This window comes from Rhipicephalus microplus, chromosome 6 (assembly GCF_043290135.1).
Source record: "Rhipicephalus microplus isolate Deutch F79 chromosome 6, USDA_Rmic, whole genome shotgun sequence".
Taxonomy (NCBI): domain Eukaryota; kingdom Metazoa; phylum Arthropoda; class Arachnida; order Ixodida; family Ixodidae; genus Rhipicephalus; species Rhipicephalus microplus.
The window spans coordinates 97,940,796-97,968,738 of NC_134705.1; the positions used below are offsets into that span (position 1 = coordinate 97,940,796).

Sequence of the window (27,943 nt, forward strand, 5' to 3'; positions counted from 1 at the left end):
AAGCCTTGCGAGGTGCAGGCCGGCAGCGACGGGCGCAAGACGCACGGAGCGCAGCAAGTCAACCGGAGGAAAGCGCCGGTATGGAAAAAACGCAGACCGTTTCTCAAGTTGCCAGCCACGAATTTCAAGATTGTGTACAGGCCCTAGAACTGGGACTTGAGTGTTGTGACAGCGAGAAAACTAGGATGTGCACTGAGAGCAGCAGCACGTCTAACGAGTGCGATTGCCGCGGAAGAAGACATTGTCCGGGTTAATGGCACAAACAACACGTTGACGGTGAGCATACCGTGCATAAATCGCAGTGGGGCATATGCGACTGTGAAGACGCTCAAGCTGGGTGATCGTGACCTGCCGGTTTCGGCGTTCGTGGCGCCGTTGGAGAACTCCGTGCGGGGAGTGATTTACAATGCTTATGATGGATGCCCAGTGGAAGAAGTTCAGGCGGGATTCCTGAAGAAGAATGAAGGCATAGACATTCTGGACGCGAGCTCTCTGGGAAAGTCAAAGGCGATTCCGATTACGTTCGGGGGAAAACGCATACCCCGGCAGATTACTTACTGGAACTGTCTGTACGCTGTGATCCCATACAGAAATTTAGAACGAGACCTGCTACAACTGCAGACGAGTTGGACATCGAGCGGACGTTTGCTATCGTCCGAAGAGCAACCTATGTCCCCGTTGCGGGAAGGGCCATCCTGCCCCGCCAGAAGGAGAGCCACCTACGTGCACGCCGGACTGCATCGTGTGTCATGGTGCGCATGACACAGGGAGCCGGAACTGCAAGTTTTGCCTGGCTCGCAAGCCACCGACAGGCCGGCAGCAGAGCATCAAATCAGAGAGCGAAGCTGGCAACGATAAGCGGTCCTCGAGGGCCACGGAGCGGTCACCGAGGGGTAAAGAAGGCACAAGCAAAAGCAGGGACCGGTCGAGTTCCTTCCCGCCATTGCCAGGGCGCTGGGGCGGCCAAGATGGTGGACGAGCATCCAGTACCAACAGCTGCGCACGTGACACCAACAAAAAGGTGAGCTTGTCAAGCACGGCCTCCCAGAACGAAACCGCTCGAGAGAGGGCGTTAGCAGCGCTGGTTCAGCGACAGGGAGACTTGATTAAAAGAATGGAAAACAGAATTGCAGAAATCGAACGCGCACTTAGAAACGACCAACGGCAGGAGACACAGGCGCCAGCAGTGCAAGGCCTACAGAAAGCGACGCAAGAGGCGTCTGCTCGCGTACAGGAGAGTGCAGCTATGGAAGTGGAGAATCGGGGGACAGTGAAGAGACCACTGCCGGGGGATGAGGTAGCTAACGCAAAACGATTAGCCGAAACGTCACCAGTAGACATGCCACAGCCTGTTTTTAAGGTCATTCGTCTTAAGTCGGATGTAACAACACTTGCGGATAAAGTAGGCAAACAAGGGAAAAGACAGAATAGGTTGGAGGCTCGAGTCCAAAAGATCGAAGCCAGATTAGACACAATAGAGGAGCGTCTCGGCATGCTCTCCACTGAATTTAGGGATTCCCAAACCCAGGTCATGGGCATGTTTCAGCAGCTTCATACTCTATTGGAGGCAAGACTGCCTCCCGTGGGTGGCCAAGTGCCATTAGTCAACCTGGTGCCTCATCATGGCGCCTCGCCAGCAAATTGAGGTTTGGCAGTGGAACTGCAGGGGCTTTCGTCCAAAGCGGGGTAACCTGCAGTTGCACGTACAAAATCTGGACAGTAAACCAGACATAATAGCCTTACAGGAGGCTAGTGGTTCCGTGAAATTACCTGGATTTAAGGCATTTACAGCGCCAGGAATTGATTCAAGGGGCGTATCACGCGTCTTACAGCCGTGCTAGTCCATCGCAACATCACTGCCATTCAGCATTCCGTGGATAGCAGCAGGGAAGACTATGTCCTGCTAGAGATTTTGCCTAAACGAAAGTATGAGAAGAGTCTGTTTTTACATAATGTGTATAGTTCTCCAAAAGATAAAGGATGGGGCTTGCCACAACTCCTGATTTAAGCTCAACGGTTAGCAGCTCGCGCTCCACTTATAGTGGTAGGAGATTTCAATGCGCCTCACCCGGAGTGGGGTTATATTCGAGCCAGCCCAAAGGGCAATCGGCTTTGGCAAGTTGCCCGGGATCTGCGATGGACGCTGTTAAACAATCCACAAGATCATACGAGGATAGGCAACAGCATAAGCATGGATACTTCCCCAGACCTTACGTTTTTTAGAGGCATCAGTAATGCAAAGTGGATTAACACGGTACAAGCCCTAGGAAGGGATCACTATATCCTTTCCACGACGTTTAGCGCTGCGAAGCATAAAGACAAAGTGACTGGGCATAGAATTACAGATTGGGGCAGATTTAGGAAAAACAGAGCAGACACTGTGAACGGGAAACTTAATGACCTGAATGCATGGGTACAGGCGCTCAAGGAGGATGTAAATAATACCACGGTAGAAGTGCCAGTTGAGCAGGAGAAGTTTACCGCTGACTCGAGACTATTACACACGTGGGCAGCACACGCGAGTCTCTTGAGAAGGTGGAAGAAGCAAAAACATAATGGCGTCCTTCGCAGAAAGACTGCCAAGTTAGAACGTAAAATCGAAAATTATACAATTGAGTTGCAAGCCGAGCAGTGGGGCCAGATTCGTGATCGCATGAATAAACAGTTTGGATGCAAAAAGACATGGCAGCTGTTAAGGCATCTTTTGGATCCGGCAGCAACAAAATCGGCACAACGGGGACAAATGACTCGGTTAATGCATCAATATGAAAGCACAATTGGAGTGTTTATGCAGGAACTCCGGAATCGGTACATAACTGATGGTGTAGATGGTTGCTTACCACACTACTCGGGGGTAGAAAACTCAGACCTAGATGAAGAGTTCACAATTGCGGAGGTGGAGTTTGCCATGGGGCAGCTGCGTACTACGTCTGCCGCAGGTCCGGATGGAGTTACTAATAAAATGCTGAGAAACCTAGATTTCAAATTGGTCGGGGCGATCACTCACTTTATAAATGAGTATTGGGTGACCGGGGAGATCCCAGCACAATGGAAACATGCTAGGATTATATTTATTCCGAAGCCAGGCAAGAAACTCTGCTTGGAAAACCTGCGCCCCATATCGCTGACATCATGCGTGGGCAAATTGATGGAGCACGTGGTTCTCAACAGGCTTCAAAATTATGCAGAGGACAAGGCCATTTTTCCCCAACTATGATAGGTTTCAGGGCCAATTTGTCCACACAGGATGTCATGATATAGTTAAAACATGATGTAGTCGATCCCGGGCATGGCACGGGCACCAAAGCTGTATTGGGGCTTGACCTGAATAAAGCTTTCGACTATGTTTTGCATGAGGCAATATTGAATAACCTATCAGAAATTGGCCCAGGGGTCAGGACATTTCGCTACATCAGATTATTCTTGGAGGGCCAAACCGCAGAAATTTCAATAGGAGATATCAAATCGGACTCATTCGCGTTGGGAGGCAAAGGGACGCCGCAGGGTTCAGTTTTGTCACCATTCCTGTTTAACATCGCCTTAATTAAAATAGCGCCGAGGCTGGAGGAGATACCGGGAATCAAACACACATTTTATGCGGATGATATTACTCTATGGGTAACCAGGGGTAGTGACGCGCATCTGGAAGAAACACTACAACAGGCAGTTAATATTGTCGAAGAGTTGGCAGGGGAGGCGGGACTTTCATGCTCTAAGCCCAAGTCCGAGCTCTTTGTGGTTCGGGACAAACACAGAGGGCTACATGCAAGACACTATATTCTGCCACCGCCGTTATAGGTAAAGGTGGGGGTAGGCCAGTAGCTGAAGCTCAAACGATTAGAATTCTTGGCCTATACCTGCAAACTAACAGGAAGAATAGGGTGGCCCTTGAAAAACTTAAGACCACGGTCAATGCTACTATCAGGCTAATTGGAAGAATCGCTAACCGTAAGAGCGGGGTTAAAGAAAAGAACTCTCTAGGCTGGTACAGGCGTTTGTGCTCAGCAGGATTACTTACGCGACACCTTATTTGAAGTTGGATGCAGCAGAAAAAGGCAAGGTCGAGGCTATGATCCGGCAAGCTTACAAGGCAGCGCTTGGGTTGCCCAACAACGAGCCTACAGAAAGGCTGTTAAAACTAGGGGTACACAACACCCTGGATGAATTATGGGAAGCGCATCTGGTGATGCAGCACGCTAGGCTTTCGACAACAAAAGCGGGCAGGATCATATTGGAAAGGATTGGCATTGGAGCAGAGGCTCCCACTGGGGACACTAAAACTCAGGTGCGGCGAGAGTTACATAAGGCCCTGTACATAAAACCTTTGCCCAAAAATATGCATCCGATTCACAATACGCAGCGCAGGCAGGCAAGAGCCAGAGCTTTACACGTTGAGTACGGCGAGTACAAAGCGGCAGTCTATACAGATGTTGCGGAATATAAGGACAAAGACGCTTTTGTGATTGTGGTGGTGGACAGGCGGGGGCGCTTGGTCGCCTCTGTATCGGTCAAAACCCGCTCTTCGGAAACTCAGAGGAAGCGGAAATAGCGCTAGCTATAACTAATTCGCAGTCAGATTTGATTTTCAGTGATTCAAAGACAGCCATCCGAAATCTGGCGAAGGGCAGAATATCGGCGACCGCCGCACGATTTCTGCATGGGGCCACGGGACGAGAAATTAGAGAAATAGAAATTGTCTGGGTACCAGCACACTCTGGGAACCCTGAGAACGAGGCGGCTCACCTGAATGCTCGAGGTTTCGTCAGCCGGGTAGGTGAGCCACCAGTTCTGAAGAGGTCCGCGAGAGATGGGCTGGTGTCCTTTCATGACATAACAAATCATTATAAACTAGAGCGGAGGTTTTATCCGCCCCCACACAAGCGGTTGACTAAGGTGCAGGAATGCGTCTGGAGAAAACTGCAGACGCGATCTTTTCCCAACCCTTACGTGTTGAACAAAATATACCCGGAGGAGATTAAGCCGCAATGCGAATGGTGTCAGGCTGTGGCAACATATGATCACATACTTTGGGAATGTAGCGTAGTGCCGCCGCCGGTAAATATTATGCGTGATCCCTCTCTTGAGCACTGGGAGGCCGTGGTGACCAGCTCAGACCCAGTCGTCCAGTTAAGGGTCATGGAGTGGGCCACACAGGTCGCCGCCAACCTTGGGTTGATGGTCATCTAACACGGAATCATCCTCAGTTGCTTTCTGACGAAATAAAGTTTTTCCATCCATTCTCTTCAACATCGGCATGAGACGCTTAGTAAGAAGACTAGACGGCGTTTTAGGGCTTGTATACGCGTTCTATGCGGATGACATTACCCTATGGGCTAACAGTGGCTCTTTGGGACAAAAAGAACAAATCCTACAAGACACAGTGACCGCTGTTGACGACTTCGCTTATCAAAGCGGAATGAGCTGTGCTTCCGATAAATGTGAATTTATTAGAATCCGAGGCACAGGCCGCCACATTCACGAGCAGGACAACCTCTTTCTAGGAGACCACAAAATAAAAGAGGTACAGAAATTGCGAGTTCTCGGACTGTGGCTACAAAGCAACAAGCGATTGGACCACACAATCAAAACTCTCAGAACAACAGTGAAGCAGATCTCCCGTGGGATTTATAAAGTGACCTATCACCGAACAGGTTTCAAGGAAGCTGAGATGCTCCGGCTAGTTCAGGCTTTTGTCCTCAAGCGGCTAACATATGCGGCATTTCAAGTGACGGCAGGAGTATTTTCCTAGCATGAGTATTTTCGAAAAAAATTATTTTCGCATTCCATTGATATTTAAATATACTTCTAGGTTATGGCGTTCAATCAGAACTGTTCTTGCAATTATGTTTGTTTTATAGACGCCGCTTATCATAGGACGGCTTTCTGTTCTCCCATAGCAGAATACGTCGTACTGAAAATCGTTAACTTATTCTACACCAACTTATACTCTGCCTTTCCAGGAGGTCAATCAAACTGATTTAAAGGCCCTAGATGTGTTGATATGTCATGAATGTCATGACTTACAATTCATGGTCCTGCAGCTCTTGCGGTGGTTTCGTTCACACGGCATGTTGAAAAACTGGTATGGTATGATATGATTGCATGGCGAACACAAGCGACAGACCCTAACATGAAAATCATGACATGCTTGTCATGTAACAAATTGACTACATGCCACGCTGATGATGCGCTCGCGGCTGTTTCGCTAGCGTCCCGTATACCGAACTTGGCAATACGGTACGCGATTAGAAGACAAAAGTATGTGACTGGTGCGAACATGATAATCATGGGATGCGTGTCATGTAACAACGCGACTATATGCCACGCTCATGATGCACTGGCGGCCGTTTCGCTAGCGTCACGTATACCAAATTGGTATTACGGTACATGAATGCATGACGAAGGTATGGGACTGGTGCAAACATGATAATCATAAGTGGCGTCTCATGTAACAACATGACTGCATGCTGCGCTCATGATGTGCTCGTTACCGTTGCGCTAGCTTCACGTGTACAAAACTTGGTATTATGCGACGTGAACGGATGACATTGGTGAATAACACATCTAAACATGATAACCACGACATGCGTGTCATGTAACAACATGACAACATACCACGCTCATAGCGTGCTTGCAGCCTTTTCGCTAGCCTATATATGCCAAATTTGGTATTACGTGACGCCAATGGATGATGAAGGCATGCGACTGGTGCGAAAATGATAATCATCAGATGCGTGTCATGTGAGAACATGACTGCATGCCACAGTCAAAACGCCAATACATTTAGACATGACGCGGTGCGCGCGCTCGCCGGCGTTCACTTCGACGCGTCACGCCGGCGTTGCAACGCCATGCGCCGGTCCTGCCATATACTCGCAGGCACACGCCGCGCTGCGTTGCTGTGACGCATGCGCGTTTCAGTTCGTCCAGCGTCCCTAGGCCACCGAAAGAGGGAGACGCAGTGATAGCTGGGTAGTGCATCGGCGCGAAATGCAGCATGTCGCATTTCGCGCCGGTTGCCGTCGGGCCACGCCGACGGACGCTGGTCGCACCTGGCGTCAGACTATAGAGTGCTCGCATTTTGCTAACGTAGCGTTGCTGTTCCAACCGTGCACGCACGTCAACGCTACCTGGAGTGTAATGGGCCCTTCATGATGCACTCGTGGCTGTTCTGCTAGCTCAACATATATCAAATTTGGCGTTACGTAACGTTAATGGATGCCGAAAATATGACTGGTGCAAACATGATAACCCTGACACGAGTGTTATGTAGGAACATGACAACATACCATGCTCATAGCGTGCTCGCAGCCGTTTCACTAGCTCCGCATATACTAAATTTGGTATCACGGGACGTGAATAGATGACGTAGGTAAACGACACATCCAAACATGATAATCATGAGACGGAAATCATGTACGGCATCATGTACCTGCAAGATCGTGCTTCATAGGATCATAGGATCATGTACCTGCACCTCGTAACGTTGTGCTGATTTTAAAGTGACATATCAACATTTCTCATTCGTGCTTCGCATATCGTCAATTCCCACTGTACGTGCACTGTAAGCAAAAACTATCCGAGTTTGGGGTTTTTCCGGCTTATGACCTCTGAAAACTCTCTCGCGTTTAAAATACTACCTCGTGTAGGAGTAAAAGATGGTACATGACATAGTTTTACCACCACCTCTCAGGCAAGAAGTAAAAGGATGTCAAAATCCAGTTTTACCACTTAGGGAGTTTTCTATCACGTGATTTTTGACCTGCGTTTCAGAGTTTATTACCACGTGACTGCAAGGTGCAGCTGCTTGCTGCACCTTGCAGTCACCCCATACCCCCCTTGTGACGCTCTCAGTGAATACTGAAGGTACGCGAAGCCCACAGATGGTTTTTTTTGTTTTTTTTTTCATCGCCGTGCCTCTCGACTGACCTCGAGTCAGCGCACTTTTACTGGAACTGGGGGCAGCATAAGCACAACAAGCGAGAACAGCATTCTTTGAAGGGCCTCTCAAAAGAGAAAAAAAAAGAAAAAAAACCTGCTGTGGAAAGTTGTCCTGCATATTTTAGCAAATTGTTGCGTTTGCTCGGCGGTGGCCTTGGAGACAGACAGTGCAAGAAGCTCGGTATCTGTGTGTCTGGTTGGGCTGATGGATCTCACGTGTTTCCTACATCCTCGAGCGACCGTGCTCTTCCGAGCGCCTCCGAACCTGCACCTCGCGTATATCTCACTTCCGAGCCGAATCGCGAGGATCTACCAGTGGTAACAAAATCAATCTGGTGTCATCGTCCGTGCTTATCTACTAGAGAAGCAATAAGCAAAATGCTTCACTCTGTCATCGGCACCGAGCCGCGGCCGCCAGTGACCAGTGGGAGTGTGTCGCCGGGGCAAGTGAAAAAAGTATCGCATATATTTTTTTCCACAGTACTAGTAGGCGATGTCTGCATGAGTAAAGTGCTGCCCGAATTGCCCACCTCATGCACCAGCTGTTCTCAAACATGTAGCACGAAGCCGATAAGAGGCAGACGGAACCAACAAGCGGCGGCCGGTGAGCACGAAGAAAACCCGGACCTGCCCGGACGGTGGTCTTTGGTTGGAAGTTTGCATACACCGCCACGTCCCCGTAAGATAGTGGTCACGTGTTCATTTGTGTCAAAAATTACGACGAAATTCGCACAGGATATGTGTTCTGTGATCGCCAGCTGTGTTTCATCGGATAGCCGTGCTCCTCGAAAAGGCCTAGAACGCCGTCGGTAAGCAGCTTGTATGCTGGCGTGGACCGCTCTTCTGTACGCCCGTTGTGATGAATACGTGCTGCTACTGTGTTTCTGCACCATCACTCAATGAAAATAATTGAGTTACCATGGTTTGTGCGTACTTAGGTATACTTTATGGACTTGTGCATCAGCAGTGCTAACACGCGTGGGGCCATGAGCCAGGTGTGCCAAGTAATTATTGAATAATCAAAAAGATGAGATCGTGTAGATTTATAATAAAAGGTCGGTGGGACATTTAGTGCCATGCAGCCCACCTTAAGATTACGCTTGCACCTTTAAGCGTTGTTGTTAATCGATGCAAAAAAAGAGCTCTCCTACCGGTACTACACGGTTGGTCAAAAATTCGTGCCTATATATGCCGGATTGTCGAAGTGTAGTCGAGCAACGCGTGCAGTCTGTTCTAGTGGTGTATTATTCTGCATTTGTTGTGTGTGCGTGTTTGTCTGTATGTGAATCTATGTGTCACCAATTCTGCCGTTCAATAAATTCAATCAATTCTGCTATTTAATACATTTGTCGACTCTGGGCAAATGCACCCGTCAATTTTTATTTTTTTATTACCAGAAATAACTCCCAGAAATCACCTCAAAAACCTTGTTAAGGCAGTAAAAATTTACTCTCTCAATACTCGCTGAAAACCTCACTGGGGTAAATAATTACTACTCTCCATACGTTCAAAAACCAAGTTAGCACGAGAGTATATTTTTACCTCGGAAGTAGGTGGTAAAAAAAAACAGGAAAGGTAGTGCACTAGAGGACAAATGGTTTACCCAGTTTTTAAGGTTATTTCAGGTCATTTTCGTTTAGTGTGCTGGATCTACCCATTTTTTTTCTTTAGGATGTATTCGCGAAAAACCTGACGGAATCATCGCTTACGGCAAGTACAGCTGGCACTATTGTTACACCCGCCATGTCGATCTCCTCCCTTGTGCCTTGAAGGTCCAGGATGCCGAGGTGGTTGATGTTGTTGCGTTTCTGTAAGTCTTTCAAAGTGTCCTGGACTACCAAGTCGCTGAACGTGTCATTTTTGAGCATCCTGCGATAAACAATGAATCGTGCAATTGGAAAATAGGTTTCACTGCAAATGCATATAAATGAATACGATAACAACAAGTCCTAGGAATATACGAGCTAAGACTAGCGTTCAACTCTTCGAATAATAGTGCTTTACAACCTAAAAATAAATATAACCTCCACCTTCCACCGTAACTCTCTCACTCCGACTAAGTTTCAATAAGTGGCTATCGCCTCGGAGCATATTAAAGCCTGCATATTAAAGCATGCTTAAGCATTGGGGCATGTTCACTTGAATGAACTTGTTTTTAAAGACGATAGTCTTTCTTGGGGACCTTCGACGCAAAAATTATGGTCTGCCTGTCTGTCTGGCCTTTGTCTCATTGTCCTCTCAACGCCATCGGGTACTTGAAAAGGCCGACCACATGCGCAGCACTCACCAATTTTGCTCAAGATTCTGCGTTCATGCCTGTGAAATCGTAAATAAAAATCAATTATTGCGCATGTCTGGGGCACCATAACAGCACGTAACAATATTCTGCATGTGTGTCTTTTACTAGAAAAGGCATACATAAGTAATTTTAAGGACCGTAGAGCTTATCACGCTGCGCTGACCATGCAACGCTTGCACGGAAAGGCGAGTGTTTCCAGTGCTTTGCTAAGACGAGACGGTGGTGGCCCCTACCCGTCACCTTGCGTTCTGCATCTTATCACCTCTGAGACGAGTGAGCACACACGTCTCAGAGCCACGCGCTTTGTTTTCTTAAAAAAACTGCCAGATGGCGCTCATGTCTCACGTGTGACGTGACTTGATACGCTCCTTCGCATCCGCAGCAAGCTCGAGGCACTCTAACGCAGCGCCTCCAAAATACCATTCACTGATTTTATTGCGCAGAATATCAACCAACTATCTTGTTCACTCTCTCCACACATAAGACTATCGTTTTTCGACGACATTTGCAGCTTAACATACATATACTGGGCCAATTTTTTCTCTGCCGTTCGTGTTCTGTAGATCCATGGTTTCATTACACAGACCCATGATGGTGCCCCTGATTCTCTACCACTCCGACAAAGTTTACGCAGGTCGCTATCGCCTTGGAGCATTTTAAGGACGTCACGATTAATGTGTGTAGAAAAAGTGCTGGACAATTTCGAGTACTTCATACTGAACTATAGAATAGCAGTCAGCCTTCCCTTAAATTCCTGGAATTGTGTTTAGAAAAAGTTACTAACGATTTAGAGTACTCGGCACTCCATTATCGGACAGCATATTGCTGCCCCGTAGCCATTAAAAAACAGCAGCACGCACATTTTACTATAACAAGATTTTCTTTCAGCCATTCGTCACCTTCATATAAGTGAATTTATTATAGAGACCCTTAATGTTGCTCTTGGTTTTCGGTCAAAAAGCGTTAACTTCCTGCGCAACTTCAGCGAAATATTTCAACGTTACTTTCTGTCAAACGTGATGTTTTAAGTAGAGACGTCGAACTTTATTTAGTACTGCATGTGGTATTTGTGTTAACAGCAAGAAAGTACTTGCCGGCAACAAAAACGACGTAGCCAAACTCTCTCGAACTGATGAATGGCGGGTGAGCTGCAGTTCTAGGGTAGGCGCTCGTATTTATTTTAGTGGCGAAGCTCCTTAAAGCGGCACCCGTTCGCCCCTCGTCGTAGTCGTAGTTCGTAACCAGCCTTACGCTTTCGCCTGCAAGGTGGTGCTGGTGGGAGATTTCTCCTGTGCGTTATTCAACAATAAAAAATTCGCAGCGTGAGGGTTAACACAAAGTTGAATTCTCCTGTCTCTCATTCCCAATTAGCAGCCATTGCCATGTACACTGAGCACTATCTGACAAGAAAGGGTTGCTAGGTTATACTCGCTGGGCATAACCTCCTTTGTTTTAGAAAGGTTTAGCGAGCGTTGGGCCGCAGTGCCATGAATACAGTGAACTAGTATGTACCATGAACCCAAGGTGGTTAAAGGCGGGAGGTAGACAAAAAGCGCAAGCCGTAAGAAAGTACACATGTGCGTGTGCCACCTCTCGTTCAGTCCTTGAAATGTCCGCTGGATGGCGGTGCTTCTATATGCGCATTTATAGAGTGGGCCATTTCAGAGTGGGCAATTACGCATTTTTAGAGTGAGCCATTTCTTGGAGAGCACCTTCTCGATAGTCTTCTCGATGAGCTCCGGATCTGTCCTGTTCCCTTGCCCACCCTTCCCGTAGTTCGACAGCCGATGTCGTGTCGGTTCCCAGCTCCGATGCGAGGGTCCAGGAGGGCCTTTGCAAAGGATTTCGCCGAGGCACGGCGTCTTGGTTTTTGTTGCCCTTTTCCCCGTAGATAAGGTACCCCAAGGCCTAAAAAAGGGGTCGCCTCTCTGCCTATGACTCGGCCGACTTCCATTGTTGTCGTCTCGTTAAGTGCAGCCCTTCGTTTTGGAAACTAGTCGACTGCACCACTTTAGCCTGGTCCAGAAAGCGATTTCCCGTCCTCCGGCACCATTTATTGATTTTGGCATTGGCAAGAAATGATGCTGGAGGACGGGAGGACAGGCGCCGAGAACAGCAGTGGCAGCGATAGGAAAGAGACTGTGCCGACCATATGTGGATGAAGGGCGACTTGATGGGGATACCATCGGCAGTGTGTGTGGTGTATATGGCTGTCCAGGGCGCACACTATGCGGAAAACGAGTGGCTGTTGGAGTGTGTTCTTGAAGACGTGGAGCCCCTTGCAGGCTGCAGGGAAGTTCTCATTCTGGGCGACTTCAATTACCATATTTCCGAGTTGGATGTATATACAGACGCGAATGGCAAACTGCTCATCCAACTGTCAGAACGTCTCCAGCTGGAAATCTTGAAGAATAGTCTGCGTTGCGAGGGTCAAACCACTTGCTGGGCTCGAAGAAGCGCCACATCTATCGACTACGCTTTGGCGTCCGATGGACTGGTGAAGTCCTTTACCGACTTCACATAGATGAGGAGGGCACGCACAGCATCGGGAGCGATCACAATCGAGTTTGGCTGGATTTCTTTAAAGCCTATCACCGAGGGCCAAATACAGAACGAAGGGTGACTCCTACTAGGTACCTGCCGGGCGACTCACTTCAAACAGTGGCGGAGCATTTTTAGGCAAGCCCGAAAAAAGAATAAGCTAAGACATACGAAGAGCATGTGTCAGAGCTATGTCGCATCATGAAAATTTATAAGGTTTTTGGCGGCACAAGACCTGCACGCCACCACAGAAAACCCTTGTGGGACAAAGAAGTTGCCGCAGCATGGCATGTCCGGCGGGAAGCAAATCGCTCCCATCGTCGAGCAGTCAAAACGAAGGACGCTGTACAAACTGACGTCCTGTGGCAGCGCTACCTTCAGTTCAAGCGTGACATGCAGGCCCTAGTGCAGGGTAAACTTGCCAGGCTCAATGCATTGTTCCTGCAGAAGTTGAAGGCAGAGGACAGGAACGCGGCCCATAAATTCTGGAATTACGTTCGAACAATGGACCGGAGTGAGCAGACTATACAGTTCATTGTGAACAGCAACGGCAACCCTACCCAGGACACGAAGGACGCCTTTACAGGGCACCTGGAGGCTCTGTATTGTTGAAGTGGGTGCACGAGGAACCTCCAGTTAGATGAAAGAGACCCAAAGTGTGGTGAAGAGAGGACTGCACAGGGTTTCGCAGAGGAAGGAGCCCTAAAATGAGAATTCAGTCATATCTCTATTGACCGTGCTTTGTCCCATCTCCGAGCCCAAACAGCCTCGGGGCCAGATGGCATGCCATCTCGCTTACTTAAGTGCTTGGGGCAGGAGGCGAAAGAACAGCTAGCTGTCCTGTTCAGCGATATCGTTGTGGGAGCAGTCATTCCAGACAACTGGCATCGGGGCAGAGTCTCACTCATCATCAAGCATGGAGGCAGGGCAGGGAACCTTCATGATTACCGACCACTCCCAGTCACCAGCACCATGTACAGGATCTTTACCCATGTGCTTAAGGACTGGATCAGTGGCGGGGCTGAATCTAAAAAAGTGGCTGACAGAACTGCAGAACAGTTTTCGCAGAGGTCGACGACTTGAGGATAACTTTTCTTTCTCACACAGTGTGCGGAGATCACCAAAAAAGAAGGGTGTACGCTTTTATGCTGCTTCATGAATGTGGAGAAAGCTTACGACAACGTCCCGCATGACATCCTGTTCACACACCTTGAGACAATGGAAATACCGAAAGAGCTGTTGGCGACAGTCGGGCACCTATACGCCGGCAATAGCGTCATTGCACACTTCGCCAATGTAGAGAGTCGGCCAGTAGGCGTCTGCAGGGGTCTCTGTCAGGGACGTCCGCTTTCGCTGATTCTATATCTGCTATACGGGTCGGGCATGGAACAAACATTGCTCGAGTCCGGCCTGGGGTTCCGTCTGAAGTATAGCACAAGCGAAATCGGCGAAAATCGATGTCTGCCTGGCTTGACATTTGCGGATGATGTGGTCCTAATGGCAGAGACCAAAGTGGACCTGCAGGCTCTCCTGGACTTCTGTGCCGCAGAGATGACTGAGCTGGGACTACGCCTCAACGCCAAGAAAATCAAGGCTGTACCGTTCGCGGGCAACATGGCTGAGGCGGCAGACCTCAAGCTAGGATGTGAGAGCATCGCCACTGCAACTGCGTATAAGTACTTAGGCGTGCTACTGTGTTCCGAGGGCAGTATCTATGTTCGCGAAGTCATGCTGCGGGCACAGTGCAACCTCCGGTGCCACATATTGTGAAGCTGCAACCATTTCATGATGGCGCGGGACCTATGGAAACTCGTTCACGTCCCCTGCTTGACGTTCGCAAATGCAGCAGTCTGCATGATGGCAGCAACTAGGGAATGGTTAGAGCGGCAACAGCGAGAAGTAGGCCGCACGGCGCTCGCATGCCACGGAAGGGTGGCAAATGAGGCAGTCCATAGGGACATGGGCTGGTCTAGTTTTGAAGCTCAGGAGGTATCCAGCAAGCTAACGTACCGGGGCCGCCTGCAATTCATGTGTCGAGACCAGTGGGCACGGTGGGTATTTGAATACCTTTCGGCAACGTGCATCCGTACAACCTCGGTGAACCAGGTGTATCGCTTGGAACAGAAGTACATAACCTTTACGGAACCTGTACAGGCTGAAACCGCAAGGCGACATACCAAGGAAGTGTGAGAGAGGGTTCGTGAGAAGGAGAGGGAAATGTGGCGGCACGCAATGAGTGTGAAAGCCACCCTCGAACTATACCGAACCTACAAGGACACCATCGACACAGTTCGTTTGTTCAACAACGGCACCGGGAGCTCACTTCTTTTCGAGGCTGACCCAGGCGTGCTCCAAATCCTCGCCTACAAGAAAACGTTCGACAACGCGGTGCTTACGGTGTTGTGTCACGCGTGTGGCAGTGCGGAGGAAACAATTGCACACATTGTGCTCGAGTGCGGCCAAATGGGCCTCCCGGGGACGAGCCATTGCACACACCGCTGGGCTTTGCGGGTGAGGATGGTGTGATTAATCCACAAGCAGTGAAGGAGATGATGTGGTATCTAGAGCGCTCGAGTGCAGTGGTTGTCTCGCTGCGAACGAAAGCACTGGGTGGCGCAGTGCAGGGACAGTGTACCAGTGTTTACGAGCTCGAGCACAGCGTGATTTTGTACGTTTTTTTTTATTATTGTCACCGATTGATATGCTAGGGTGCCACTACACCCGCCCGCTAAAAAGGGAACAGCATCAAATCATCATCATGATCATCGAATATATAATGAAAAGATGCGAAATGGTGGTATTGGTGTGTTGACTAGATGGACGAACAGACACACAGACAGATGCATGAACGAACGCACGGATGGGCGCATGAACGGAAGCAGGGGCGGATGCATGGACGAACCCAGGGACGGACGCACGAATGGAAGTGTGGACGCACAAACAGGCGCACGCACGTACGGGCGGATGGACGCATGGGTGGTCGCACAGACAGACCCATGGACGGACGGAAGCAAGAACGAATGGACGAATGGATGCTTCGCCCCACTCTCCATCATTCACCCCATGAATATGCTGCCATTTTTTTAGGTTGTAACTTATTTCTCCTTGATTGTAATGAAGGAGGTTAAAAATCACACCATATAACACAGTGAATGATGACTAGTGGGGTGAAGCGTCCATCCGTCTGTCCGTGTGTCTAACCGTCCATGTGTCTGGAAGGGCAGAAACAGGCACGGAAACATGAACAGACGCACGGATGGGTGGACGGACAGAAGCACGGACGGATTTGTGGATAGAAGCACGAACAGATGGACGGGCAGACAAAAGCACGAACGAGTGGACGTATGGACGGATGGACGCTTCGCCCCATTCATCATTGTTCTCTCCATCGACATGCTGTGAAAACCACTAGCATCATCCGGTTATATTATTCCCAAGGACATTAGGGAGCCTACATGTGTGCGCGTCTTCGTGTTTTATGGTGGTGTCAGCCTTTGACCCACCACTTGCCGCCACCCGCTAAAATACAATGTTCCCAGACCGGTTTTTAAGGCAACAAGCGCCATGTTGGTTTTTTTTTGGCCAAGCGTTCCTACGCCGCCGGTGTCCATCAGTGCGGGTGTGCAATCTGCGGTATGAACTGCGTCTAGCACATCGCGTCAACCACTGCGTCTACCACATCTAGCATCTAGCATCTACCATGCATCTACCATGCAGATGTGGTAGGTGCATCTAGCATCTACCACATCTGCTGTGACATCATCCTCGTGTTAAGTGCTACTACAAGTGTCTTGAAGTTAGAATTCCCGGGTGCTGCGTGCTGCAATGCACAACCTTCTTTAGAAGGGGTGTGAGATTGTTTCCGTTCCCGACTTATCCGAACCGACGGAAACGCTGGATCACGCAAGTTTGGCGAGACTGCTGGGAACCGACTGCTTCCTCCCGTATTTGTGAAGTGAGTATCCATTGTATTGTGACTCGCCAGTTGATTGAGTTTTTCATCGCATATTCCATGAGTTGATTTGCTTTGTCGTGTGAAAACGCCGTGCCCGCAAACCACCGACAGACGCTCGCGTACGCGTGTTCCTTTGGTCACAGATGATTGAGCAGTGCAGATTTAGAAGCCGACGAACGGGTTTCCCGTATACTCGTATACAACTACAATGCAGCAGCTAAACTTTGTGAGTCTTACCATGGGGAGTCTGTTTTTCGCATAAAGGGCACATTTGCTAGAATAACAGCTACACTCGCCAAACTATGACAGTAAAGTTTTTGTTTTAAAAATATAGAATGCAACTTATTTACTCTTCGCCTCCATCCGTCGTATGTCTGCGTGTGTGTCGGTTTGTCTTTCGGTCTGCTAAACCTTTCTGTTTCTACACACGATAGATTCCGGTTTGCTTATGGCTCAAGTATGCCACATGGGAGAGTTTGGTGCAGTGTCGCATTTTTTTTTTATTTTGTGCATAGACGGCCACAAGGATGACTGTATGTAGTGATCAGTTTTATTTAGTGCTGTATATAACCTACATTTGTGTATTTCATGCTCTGTTTGACTTTTCGCGTTATTGCTTTGTTTAAGGCCCGTTCGAAGCCACAAGCTTCGAGCAAAGGAGGCAGGACAGTTTGAAGAAATTAAGGCCAGATGCCGTTTGGATGCTGTTTGCAATAAAATCTGACCAGGATAAACTTAGTTTGTTTCTTATTGCTTCCCTTTGCTTTTTTAGTTCTTGCCTAATATACAGGCTTGAGGGGGAGCGGGAGGGTTTGGTTAATTTGATTGAGTGCCCTACTATTTTCGGGCAATGCATACAGCTTGCAAGGTTTTTAAGCAGTCTATTGTACACATTCGTTCGCAGGAACTTAACTTACTGCAGGAAATTATATTACGCCCCGCCGCGGTGGTCTAGTGGCTAAGGTACTCGGCTGCTGACCCGCAGGGCGCGGGTTCGAATCCCGGCTGCGGCGGCTGCATTTCCGATGGAGGTGGAAATGTTGTAGGCCCGTGTGCTCAGATTTGGGTGCACGTTAAAGAACCCCAGGTGGTCTAAATTTCCGGAGCCCTCCACTACGGCGTCTCTCATAATCATATAGTGGTTTTGGGACGTTAAACCCCACATATCAATCAATCAATCAATCAGGAAATTATATTACGGTCAAAAGCAGTATGTAGGGTATGAGAAACAGGCCAGCGGAGTTATGCGGTTTACAGAGAACATCGCGAGCTACCCGGTTATTCGATCTGCCTCTCCTGTCATTATGGGTACCATCATACAAACAGCATGGTTTCGAGCCTTCACTAAAAGACCTTTGAGGTGTCTGCAGTGATAAGGTGAATTTGCTTCAGGAATGCCATGCAGACATTGAAGTCCGTTCACAGCGACATTGAAGTTCTCCCCCTTGGAAATAAAGGCTCCCTGAATACCTTCACTCCGCAAATGCGGTGAGTCTACCAGTTGGGAGAAACGAACTGTTTTAACACTATTTTATACAAACTCGAGTCACGAAGATGTCTTTCCTGTTCCACCAAACCACAGCTAACTACAGAAAACAACCCTTCAGCCTTCAGAACTTGCTATATATATGCTTGTGTGCATACATGTATATCCTTTAGGGAGCCTACATGTGCGCACGTTTCTGTGTGCTTCGACGAGAAGGAAGAATGTTTATATATATATATATATATATATATATATATATATATATATGGGATATGGCACAACGGGAGCGGCGTTGTCAACAAGGATAAATATATTTCCCAACAGTTTCGGGAGGGGTCCTCTCTTCATCAGGGGATGAGTTATACTGACATAAACTTCCAAACTTTGTTGCTGCCGCGTCCCTCTCGCCTTGAAAGATGTTTGCGAGAGTGAGAGGGAACTAAAAAAAGGAAAAAAAAACAAAAAACATCTTTCAAGGCGAGAGGGACGCGGCAGCAACGAAGTTCGGAAGTTTATGTCAGTATAACTCATCCCCTGATGAAGGGAGGACCCCTCCCGAAACTGTTGGGAAATAAATATATTTATCCTTGTTGACAACGCTCCCGTTGTGCCATATACCATACCTTCACGAAGACTAACTGGCCAATTGAATCAGTACTCCCACTATATATATATATATATATATATATATATATATATATATATATATATATATATATATATATATATATATTCAATGTAAATGAGCGACCGCTCAGAACCAACATGGCGAACCGTCAAGGATGGCGGCCGTTTTTGCCTGTTGTAAACAACCATGATCGAAGTTCTCACCACCCTAAAACACGGAGACGCGCGCACATGTAGGCTCCCTAAAGGATATATGCACACACCATCTATTGTGTTTCTCAAAAACTAGAGGTGGCTACATACTACTGCTACTAAAGAGGCGGAGGAAACAACCCGTTGTATAACAAGCTTCGCCCCTAAAAAAATCTATTTGTTCTAACCGACTCAAGTCTGTCGTAACACTAGAAACCTTGTGTGAGAATACTGCCACTTCAGGGAGAGATGCGGCTTCCGCTGTCTTTTCCCGTTTAGAGCGAGGCACGCCCAAAAGTATACAAGCCGTGCGCTGACGCCTGCAGAGATACTACGTGTGCCAGCGATGTTGTCAACCAAGACCTTTTGTTCGAAATTCAGTGTTGCTGCTTGAACCCCCCCCCCCCCGCGCGTCCTTTCATGCTCAACACGGTGAGGTGTTTCTTTTCTGCTTACGCTGCGTTCGCCAACCCGACTGGGTTGCTTTTACGCATTGGTACAAGATACGACGCGTGGAGGTACATAATGGATGTGGACTTCATACAGAAAACATGACTGTAACGGTGATCGCAAGATCCCATCGAAAGTGCCCCTATAATTGACTAGTGATGAGTTTAGTGCAATAAAAAACGCCATGCCTGAGCTGAAAGCGCAGTAGATTAAGAGCAAAACTTAGAAGAGTGGCATTTCTGTAACCTATTGTTAACTCTCTTGGTACTAAAACAAGTGCGCTTGCAGGGTACCCACTACGACGCAACTTAATGTTTGTCAAGTTGGTAAGCACCAAATATACCACTATTCGCCAGGTTGTTTCACTCTTCTACCGCGCTACATATCATGTTAACATGGTTCCTTACAGACGGTCTTTTGCGAAGGCTTTTCGAGCACCGTTATAGATCTGTTGTAGATACTAGGTTGCCATGGAGAGGAACCAGGTTCGAGCCGCGGTCCGTCATGTATCTTTTGTTTTCTTCCCTTACTTCGCGCGATAGCAGTTACGGGAACTGCGGTGGCGCTCGACTATTGTGCCAAAAGCGGCTCTTTGTGATCTCATAACAGATTTCGTTGTAAGTGCGCCCTCTATAGTTAAAAAAGCAACTATATTAATAACGCGCTTGTTCACTCGCATCTCAATTGATGTTTTCTTGCACAGGGAAAGTGACTAAACCAAACACTAATATTTTTTGTGTGACAAAAAAAAACAAAGAGCTATTGGCCTCGAGGACATACCGTGAATCCACCTACGTGATGACGTCACTCACAGGATTCCGGGTTGTGTTGTCTGCTACAAAAGCGCCTATCCTCCGCTTTTGCTGTTGACACCGTGCGTACTTCTCTTTGTTTTGATGCTCAGCGCGCAAAGAAGCGGTAAGACCTGATAGTACGGGCAAGCAAACTACGAATAGGGGCACCCGGTGGCCCTCTCGCGTCTAGTTTGCATCGTAAATTTGCAACTAAGAACTGGTGCAGCCATGGGGGACGATGCAAGTGGTGTCGCGAAAGCAGATCTGCGGTATTTCGCAACTACAACGCCGAAAGGCGAGCGCACGCGTCATATCTGTGAACGAAAAACTATCACAGCGTGGGTCTCTCTAGTGGAGGCCCTCACGGCCAAAGCCACTAATATTAGGGGTACTATTCAGACATCACACTGCGCCTCTATTTAGGAAGCATGAAATACTAAGGATAAACAACGTCACGAAACACAAATTGACAATGCTTATCTATGAAGAGGTACGATCTGATCGTGTTGGGTTTTATCAACGGTATCTTACGAGTGAGCACAGTCACAGCCCACGGCATAGGACGTATAGAAAAGAATAGCCACTCACAAATTACGGCATGCAAAAACTACTGTACTACATTCCCTATTTCCTCAACGAATATCCCACTATATTCCTATGTGGGGTTTAAAAACATCCTACTAACACTACTTTGAGAATATAGACTCTTACTACCTATTTAAAGAATGTTACAGTCGATAAGACGAGCTCAACGAGTGGCTTCCAAAATTTCACTTCGTGGGCCTATTTGTGGCCCTCCTGCCTACGAAGTCGCCGGGCCACTTCTGGCACAATGCATCAACACGTCCAATCTATCTAATGACCTTTATTGTGTTCCACCGCCAGACTCGCATCCAAGTAGCACTGCTAGCCAAGAATGGTCGACAGCACTTGTATACATACCCATAGGATCCGGAGAGCATCGTTTATTATAAAAGAGCACATAGAAACACGCAAGTGACCAGTGGATCTTCGAGAAAATTTGGCAGGCCTATGTCTCAGAAACTTTGCATTGCCACACACGTGCTCGTCTCTTCCATATAATACAACAACCACCACCAAACTCCAAGTAAAGAAAGCGTCGCTTTGAAAAAAAAACATTACTGATTCCCTTAATAGAAATCGTTAGAACACAAAAGTTGAACCCGTCTTCCCAGAGGTAATTGAGCGCCTATTGTGCATTGATATGTGAGAGCTTGCACAATCTCTATTGGTGTTTGGCCGCTGTACCACCATTTGACCTGGATGCACGCACGTTGACGCCTGCAGTGGTTCTGTCACAAAGTAAAGAAATGCGAACAGCGGAAAGCGTCATTTTTCAGCCCCGTCGAATGCGGACGTGCCTTGTCCATCGATTAATGAATGTCCACTTTCAGCCGGTGTCACCGTAACACGCTAGGATCATGCTCCGGTTGACGTTATCATACCGCAATGGCTTATCATTTGCCAACTGCGCCTGGCACTCGGAACGCAGCCGCTGTGCAATAGCGCCAGGTGCACCAGTATTTAAGCACTGTGGTGACATCTGCTGAAAGCAGATATTTGCTAAACGATAGACAAGGCATGACGGTATTCTACTTGGATGAAGCACACGTTTTCCGCTGTTTGCATTTCTTCCGATAACGACACTACACCTCCACCCTGAAGACCGAAGCCTGATCACGATGTAACCGTTGTGGCAGCTGAAAGACACGTTGTGGCAGCTGAAGGACACGACAAAGCACATCGCGAAGTCCGCGCAAAGATGGCATCAACGTGTCCATAAAGAGATCACCGTTTCTCCGCTAGGGTGAAGCCATGAATACGATCACTACAGATGGCATTATCACACGAAGAACAGCAAGCATCCCGAAATTTGCAGTGCGCTGCTGATGCATAAAGAGGCAAAAAAAACACTCACAGGACGAGCATGACCTAGCGACCGTCACAACTCGGCACATAAGCCAAGTTAAGTGTATGAGCCAGGTACGCAGATTTAGATCTTATTCTGTCGTGATAGAAATGTCAAATCTTGTGCAAGATTCCTTCGGCCATTGAACCACATATATATAGAACAAATGGCTGTCCCTAATAGGGCTGCTATGGTATGTGTTTAGAAAAAAAGCGTTTTACAATTTCGAGTGCTTCGTACTCGAACTATGGGAGAGCAGTGAGCTGTCCCGAATTGCGGTGTTGTTTGCGGAACGTTTTCCTCGCACAGCCAAGGTATGAAAACCTACACGTGGACAAGTTCATGGCAACGAAGGGAGCGAGCGATGCAGGTTCTTTCCTTTTGATCCCCCCCTCCACCACCGTGAACTAACATATTTAAATGCCCCTCGATTGGTCTCATTGTTATCCTCGGACATATCAATGCGTTTATATCAGATTGATCTATCGCACACTACCTTCATGTAAGTTGAGCTGTCGGGGTACGGAGACAAGCCTGCACGGCGACTCACCATATGGAGAAGGACAGGCCACATGTTGTCTGAGTGTAGCTGGCGCAGGTCGCCTCGAACGTCCTCAAGCTCATATCGCTGACGAGCGAATGAACAGTTTGGTTCAGAACATGTACGTGTGCGAACATCAGGATGTCGCAGTCACCGTCCGGAGGCATCAGCGTCTTGACGGCTGCCGCAATCGTGCCCACCGAGCACAGAAGCGGCGGGACTGGGCGTGGGGGTGGGGTCACCTTCGTGTTCACTGGGCGGACACATGCAAGCAAGGCGACGTCATTTACACGATCGTAGTCTCTTATCACATAGATATCAACACGTCTTCTGCTATAAAAGCCTCGCCTGAGTTACCTTACGTGAAAATGGCGCGAAAAAGAACGGCCACACGTAAAGAATGACTGTGCACTATGGTGAGTGGACACGAGATCAAGCATTTGTACGCTTGCACTTTCCTGAAGAAGCAGATCGATCGTTTCCTGCATACCTTTCTACGTGGTACCATCACAACTCGACCTTCGCCAGTGCTTTCAGCATTAGCAACTCAAGTTGCAGTGATACCATATAGCTGTATTTCTGCTGACGACGTCGGCACTGGTAGCATTGAGATAGCCACCTCCCCTAAACACAGGGAGGCCCGAAGTGTACACAATACACCCAATAGGTTCGCTCCTGTCTCAATCTGAAATGAACGATTACGGAAACACGGGTGTTTCACAAGAAGACTGGTGATGTTGCGTTCCCATCGTTCCTCTCGGAAAGCAAGAGACCTAGGTCAGGCCATTGAGAGATACATAATGACGCATGTTGTTTCCGGGATTCTTCAAACGGCGAGTATAGGCAGGGGCGCCGCGACAATGCATTGCCGTACCACCCCCTTCCCTCCCGTAGTATGAACCCTACATGCGTCCGCCTACGTCACCACTCTAAATAGTACCGCTGAGCCAGTTTGCGCTAAAGATCGCGATTAAGGCAGGCTACAAGTTGGCGATGACATTTTACAACAGGGATTGACACTCACTTGCCGCTCACGTGAAGGAGGCTGTAGCAGTCAAAAAATACCATTCGTATCAGGTTCGATCAGGATCGCCAGTGGACCTGTGTCCCCGGGGCTTTTTTGTCGTTGAAACGTAGTCACATGACATATGCGTTCGCGGCTTTTTGTGACGTGTCGAACTACTTCCCCATGGCACGCAGGCTTTGCTGTTGCCATTCGCAGGTTTCTGCCTTTTTTTGTTTTGTTTTTTTGTAGGAGATTGAAACTATAGCGGTTTTTTTGGTCATACCATGCCCTCTTAGCAGAGCATTAAAAATATCGTATGATCTGTATGGCATTCGTTCGTCTCTTATCAGTAGGGGTACAAGGCGAAGCTTCAAGGCCTGGAAGTACTGGCACGATGTTGGCACAACTAAACTGAGGGTGAGATAAACAAGCGCGTAAGGTCATGGCCCTGAAGAAAGAAACAAAAAAACTTAGAGATTCATTGCTATGAGACTGTACGATCGACTGTTTGCGGAATCGGAAGATGTGAAAGCATTCATAGTCTCCATAATATGCACTTCAGCTTTTCTAGCTCAGGTAAGAATTGTGGATGTGAGAGACCAAGCTAGCCATAATTTTATTCTTTATTCTTGGGTTCTCCATGAGTGGTGAGAAAAGGTTTCACAAGCAGTTTACGGTGTTGACGTGAACTACAAAGCATTATTATTGGGGCTTCAAGGGGAAAACAAATCACCAATGACGTGGAATATGACGTCAGCATTATCGTCAATTACATTAACCAATACCAGACATAGAGGAGAATGTCAAGTAACTTTGGATGTACAGTCGGCCACAAAATGACGCGTTCCACGCGAGCATGTTGGGTGATTGCAATCTGTACCATCAAGTAGCGAGCAGTCGGCTGTAGAAAGCATTGCTGCGGTGAATGTGCGGCAACAGCAATGCTCTCGCTCGCCACTAGGCGGTGCTGAGGGCAATTTCGTCACGCATTCTCGTGTTCCGTATTATTGTGTGACCAACTGTCCGTTGCATCAGATAGCGCGAAGCTCCTGGACGCTAACTGCAGTGGTGGCTACATATTGTTTCCAAACACTCGTAGTGTTTCAGTTGCGTGAAATAAACACATAAAGAGTGTGAATGGACGCATAGGAACTGCACCAATGAGGTAATAAACGTTTTTAGGATTAGCTTCTTTGCTTGACACAACCTTATTGAAACCAGCCAATAATGAAGAAAAAGAACAATTATGGAATGCTAATTAACCATCTTAAGCATATTGTAGTAATGGTGAAATAGACCATATATTGGACAGATGAGGAAGACAATCGGTGCGTAGCTGAATTGGTATATATCGGGTGCGTAATTCGAAAGTTGCCGGCTCGGTCCTTTCAGGCCGCAAGCTGTCTTTTAGTTCACTTGGCTTGCTTTACAAACCTACATACAAAATACCAAAATGCACTTAAACATTGCAATTAGCATTCCTTATACTTTCTTTGTCTTTACTGAATGTGGTTTTTGTTGAGGGTGGCTTTAGCGGCCCTTCAAAGCATCATGAACGACGCACATCTTTTTCCAACTTACCCCCAGCGGGAGTGGACAGATCTGGTCGCTTCGGCACCACTGGAGTCTAAAACAGAGATGATTCAGAAACGGTGAGAAACAATTTGCACGTAGAGTCAACAGTTTGCGGTTTGTCTAATGTGTGAACGCGAGCTTCTGTATACGTGGTGCCATCTGTCAGTGCAGAGATGAAAGGAGGCAAACAGAGAGTCGTTATTTCAGTGCTCGAGTGCATTCTGATTTACTGCTGGAGTAAACTTTCGGCTGTGGTGTAATTCAGAAGTCACTGACATTTAAAACTCGTCAAACAAAACCTCCGAAAATGAACATCTTTGCTTGTGGTTTGAAGATGCACTTCGAGCTGTGGATACAATTTCCCGGCAACCGGTTGTTCAGCAAGCAACTTTCCGTATAAATGACCATGCAAAAAGATTTAGTTTGAGACATTTTCGTGGTACTTTCGGATTAGCAGGCCCAAGTGCACTCACGTAGGATCACAGCACCATCTAGTGACACAATGAGCAATAATTAGTATTCTTCACAAACTTCCCCTTTGGCCACGTAACCTGCGTGGCTTCCACTGCAACTGCTGCTGTTACTGCTGCTACTACAACAACTACTACAACAACTACTGCTACTCCTCTTACTGTAACTGCTGCCTCCACTACTGTTACTGGTACTCCTACTTTTTTACTACTACTACTACTACTTCTACTACTACTACTGCCATTACGACAAAGTCGACAACAGCAAAAACAGCACAGGGCACCCTATAGAACAGCTTCGCTAATAGAGTGAAGGTGCTCGTACTATCCCCGAGAAGGAACCCTGGCGTTGCTGCAGTCGCGGCGAGGTGACGTCACGGCAGGGACTCGCCTACTCGGCTGCCGTTTGCCGCCTTCTTCTGCGCCCGTCGTGTACACGCTCTTTAGCGACAGGGTAGGGGTGATTACTTCTCAATATCAAGACGCAAATCTCTCAAGGTACAAGGCTGAAGGTTTCACAACTGGTTAAAGTTTTCCAAGTTACCGGGTCCCCACACAGCGTGTTGGGAGTATCCAGGCATAGTAAGCTTCACCACTGGAGCGACGCGTCACAGCCCCTCGAAGCCCGCCTGTACCCTGTTTAGCTACCGGTGGGTCGCCGACCGGCACTGGGGATCGAACCCCGCACCTCCTGTAGCTGAAGCGGACGCGTACGTGCAATGCCACAGCTACGGTAGTTTTACAAGTTGTAGAAATTTACAATTTAGCTCAGTAGAGACCCCTCCGAAAGGAAAAGTTGCTGTGAAAATGATGATTCAAGACACAGGGATGTTCGTTGTTTTCATCGCGTACGCCCAGAAATGGGTGCTAAAATATTCTAAGTGGTGTTAGTGCGATTACATCTAGGCGTTGATTCCGGGGTTAAAACATCTGTGCCGAAGTATCAGAAGGTTAAATAAGATGCTTTGAATTCACTTAGCAGATAACGGTTTATTGTGATAATTACGCCTGCACTCGCGAATTATATGAAACAACTCACTGAATAGCGTTGTCTCCAACGGGACAGTTTAATGAATATGTCTGTGATAAGTCGTCACTTGACATATACAGGAAATGAAGAAATAATACTGCCACACACACAACGATTTCAGAAATGATGTGGTGTCTGTTCACTTGGATCAAATATGCCCGTTTTTTTCTCATCATTCACAAAAAATTAAGTTGCCATAGACCCTAACTTGTGTGAAGCATTAGTACAATCTTCTACCGCGTCACAAACGACAATGCTCACTTCTAGTGGGAGCACCACTGATTGTAACGGTTCCGAAAGAAACGCGAGAAATTCGTGATGGCGCACTCAGCGATGTGACTCAATATTATTTAATTATCCTTCACCTCTAGGAGGCGACGACTGGTCTCACACGTCATGTCTACCTACAGGCAATGAACTGCATGAAAAGTTGATATAAGGTGGCTCCATAAACTGGTACGAGCGCTTCAGCACCATTGCTGCGATTCTGCACGAAGACAGAATCTGACAGCATTAATGAAGAATTCCTGCACATGACGTAGACTGAACTTCACCTGAATGATTTCGGTAAAGTTAAGTACCAAAACTATTGCAAGAGACACTTGAAACTAAGCAACGTGGTGAGTGAGCAAGTAGACAAGGAAAACATACACAACAGCTGCGGTGGTCTAGAGAGAGCGCATTGGAGATATCTTGCGAAACTCAATATTGCACGCAATTGCGGGGCTTGGGACATTATTGAAAGTGCTTTCTGTGACACATGGACCATTCCGATACAAATAACTCTGGTGGAGAAATACACCCTCATATCACTTCTTAAAGGAATCGCTCATCAACAACTCAACTTATTAGTGTGAACATTGCGTTTTGCATATCAAGGCAATGACACAATGAGTTCGCTATATCTAAGCAGAAGTACATTATCACTTTTCACACCCGTTGGAATGCGGCTGCTGTGGCAAGGAACGAAACCCTTCATCGGGGTCAACTACGCGACACAGACCTGTACAGTCCTCTCATATTACGCTATACGGCCGAGCGTGAGCGCGATTGGCGTTTGCACAGAAGCAAAAGTAAACATTTTATTGTTTTACCAAGAACATTAT

The 27,943-nt window shown here is 47.6% G+C and overlaps 1 protein-coding gene across 1 annotated transcript in view; it reads right to left on the reverse strand.

The window, feature by feature from the left end:
• The window catches only part of LOC119168520 (uncharacterized), a 57,218-nt gene that overhangs the window by 28,961 nt on the left and 314 nt on the right, over positions 1 to 27,943 (reverse strand). The window contains exons 2-4 of the mRNA XM_075866270.1: positions 25,344 to 25,389; positions 22,766 to 23,009; positions 9,651 to 9,810 (exon numbers count right to left, since the gene is read on the reverse strand). Of these exons, the coding sequence (XP_075722385.1) occupies positions 9,651 to 9,810; positions 22,766 to 22,923 (318 nt within the window). The 5' untranslated portion in view covers positions 22,924 to 23,009; positions 25,344 to 25,389. The remainder of the gene's footprint in view (positions 1 to 9,650; positions 9,811 to 22,765; positions 23,010 to 25,343; positions 25,390 to 27,943) is intronic.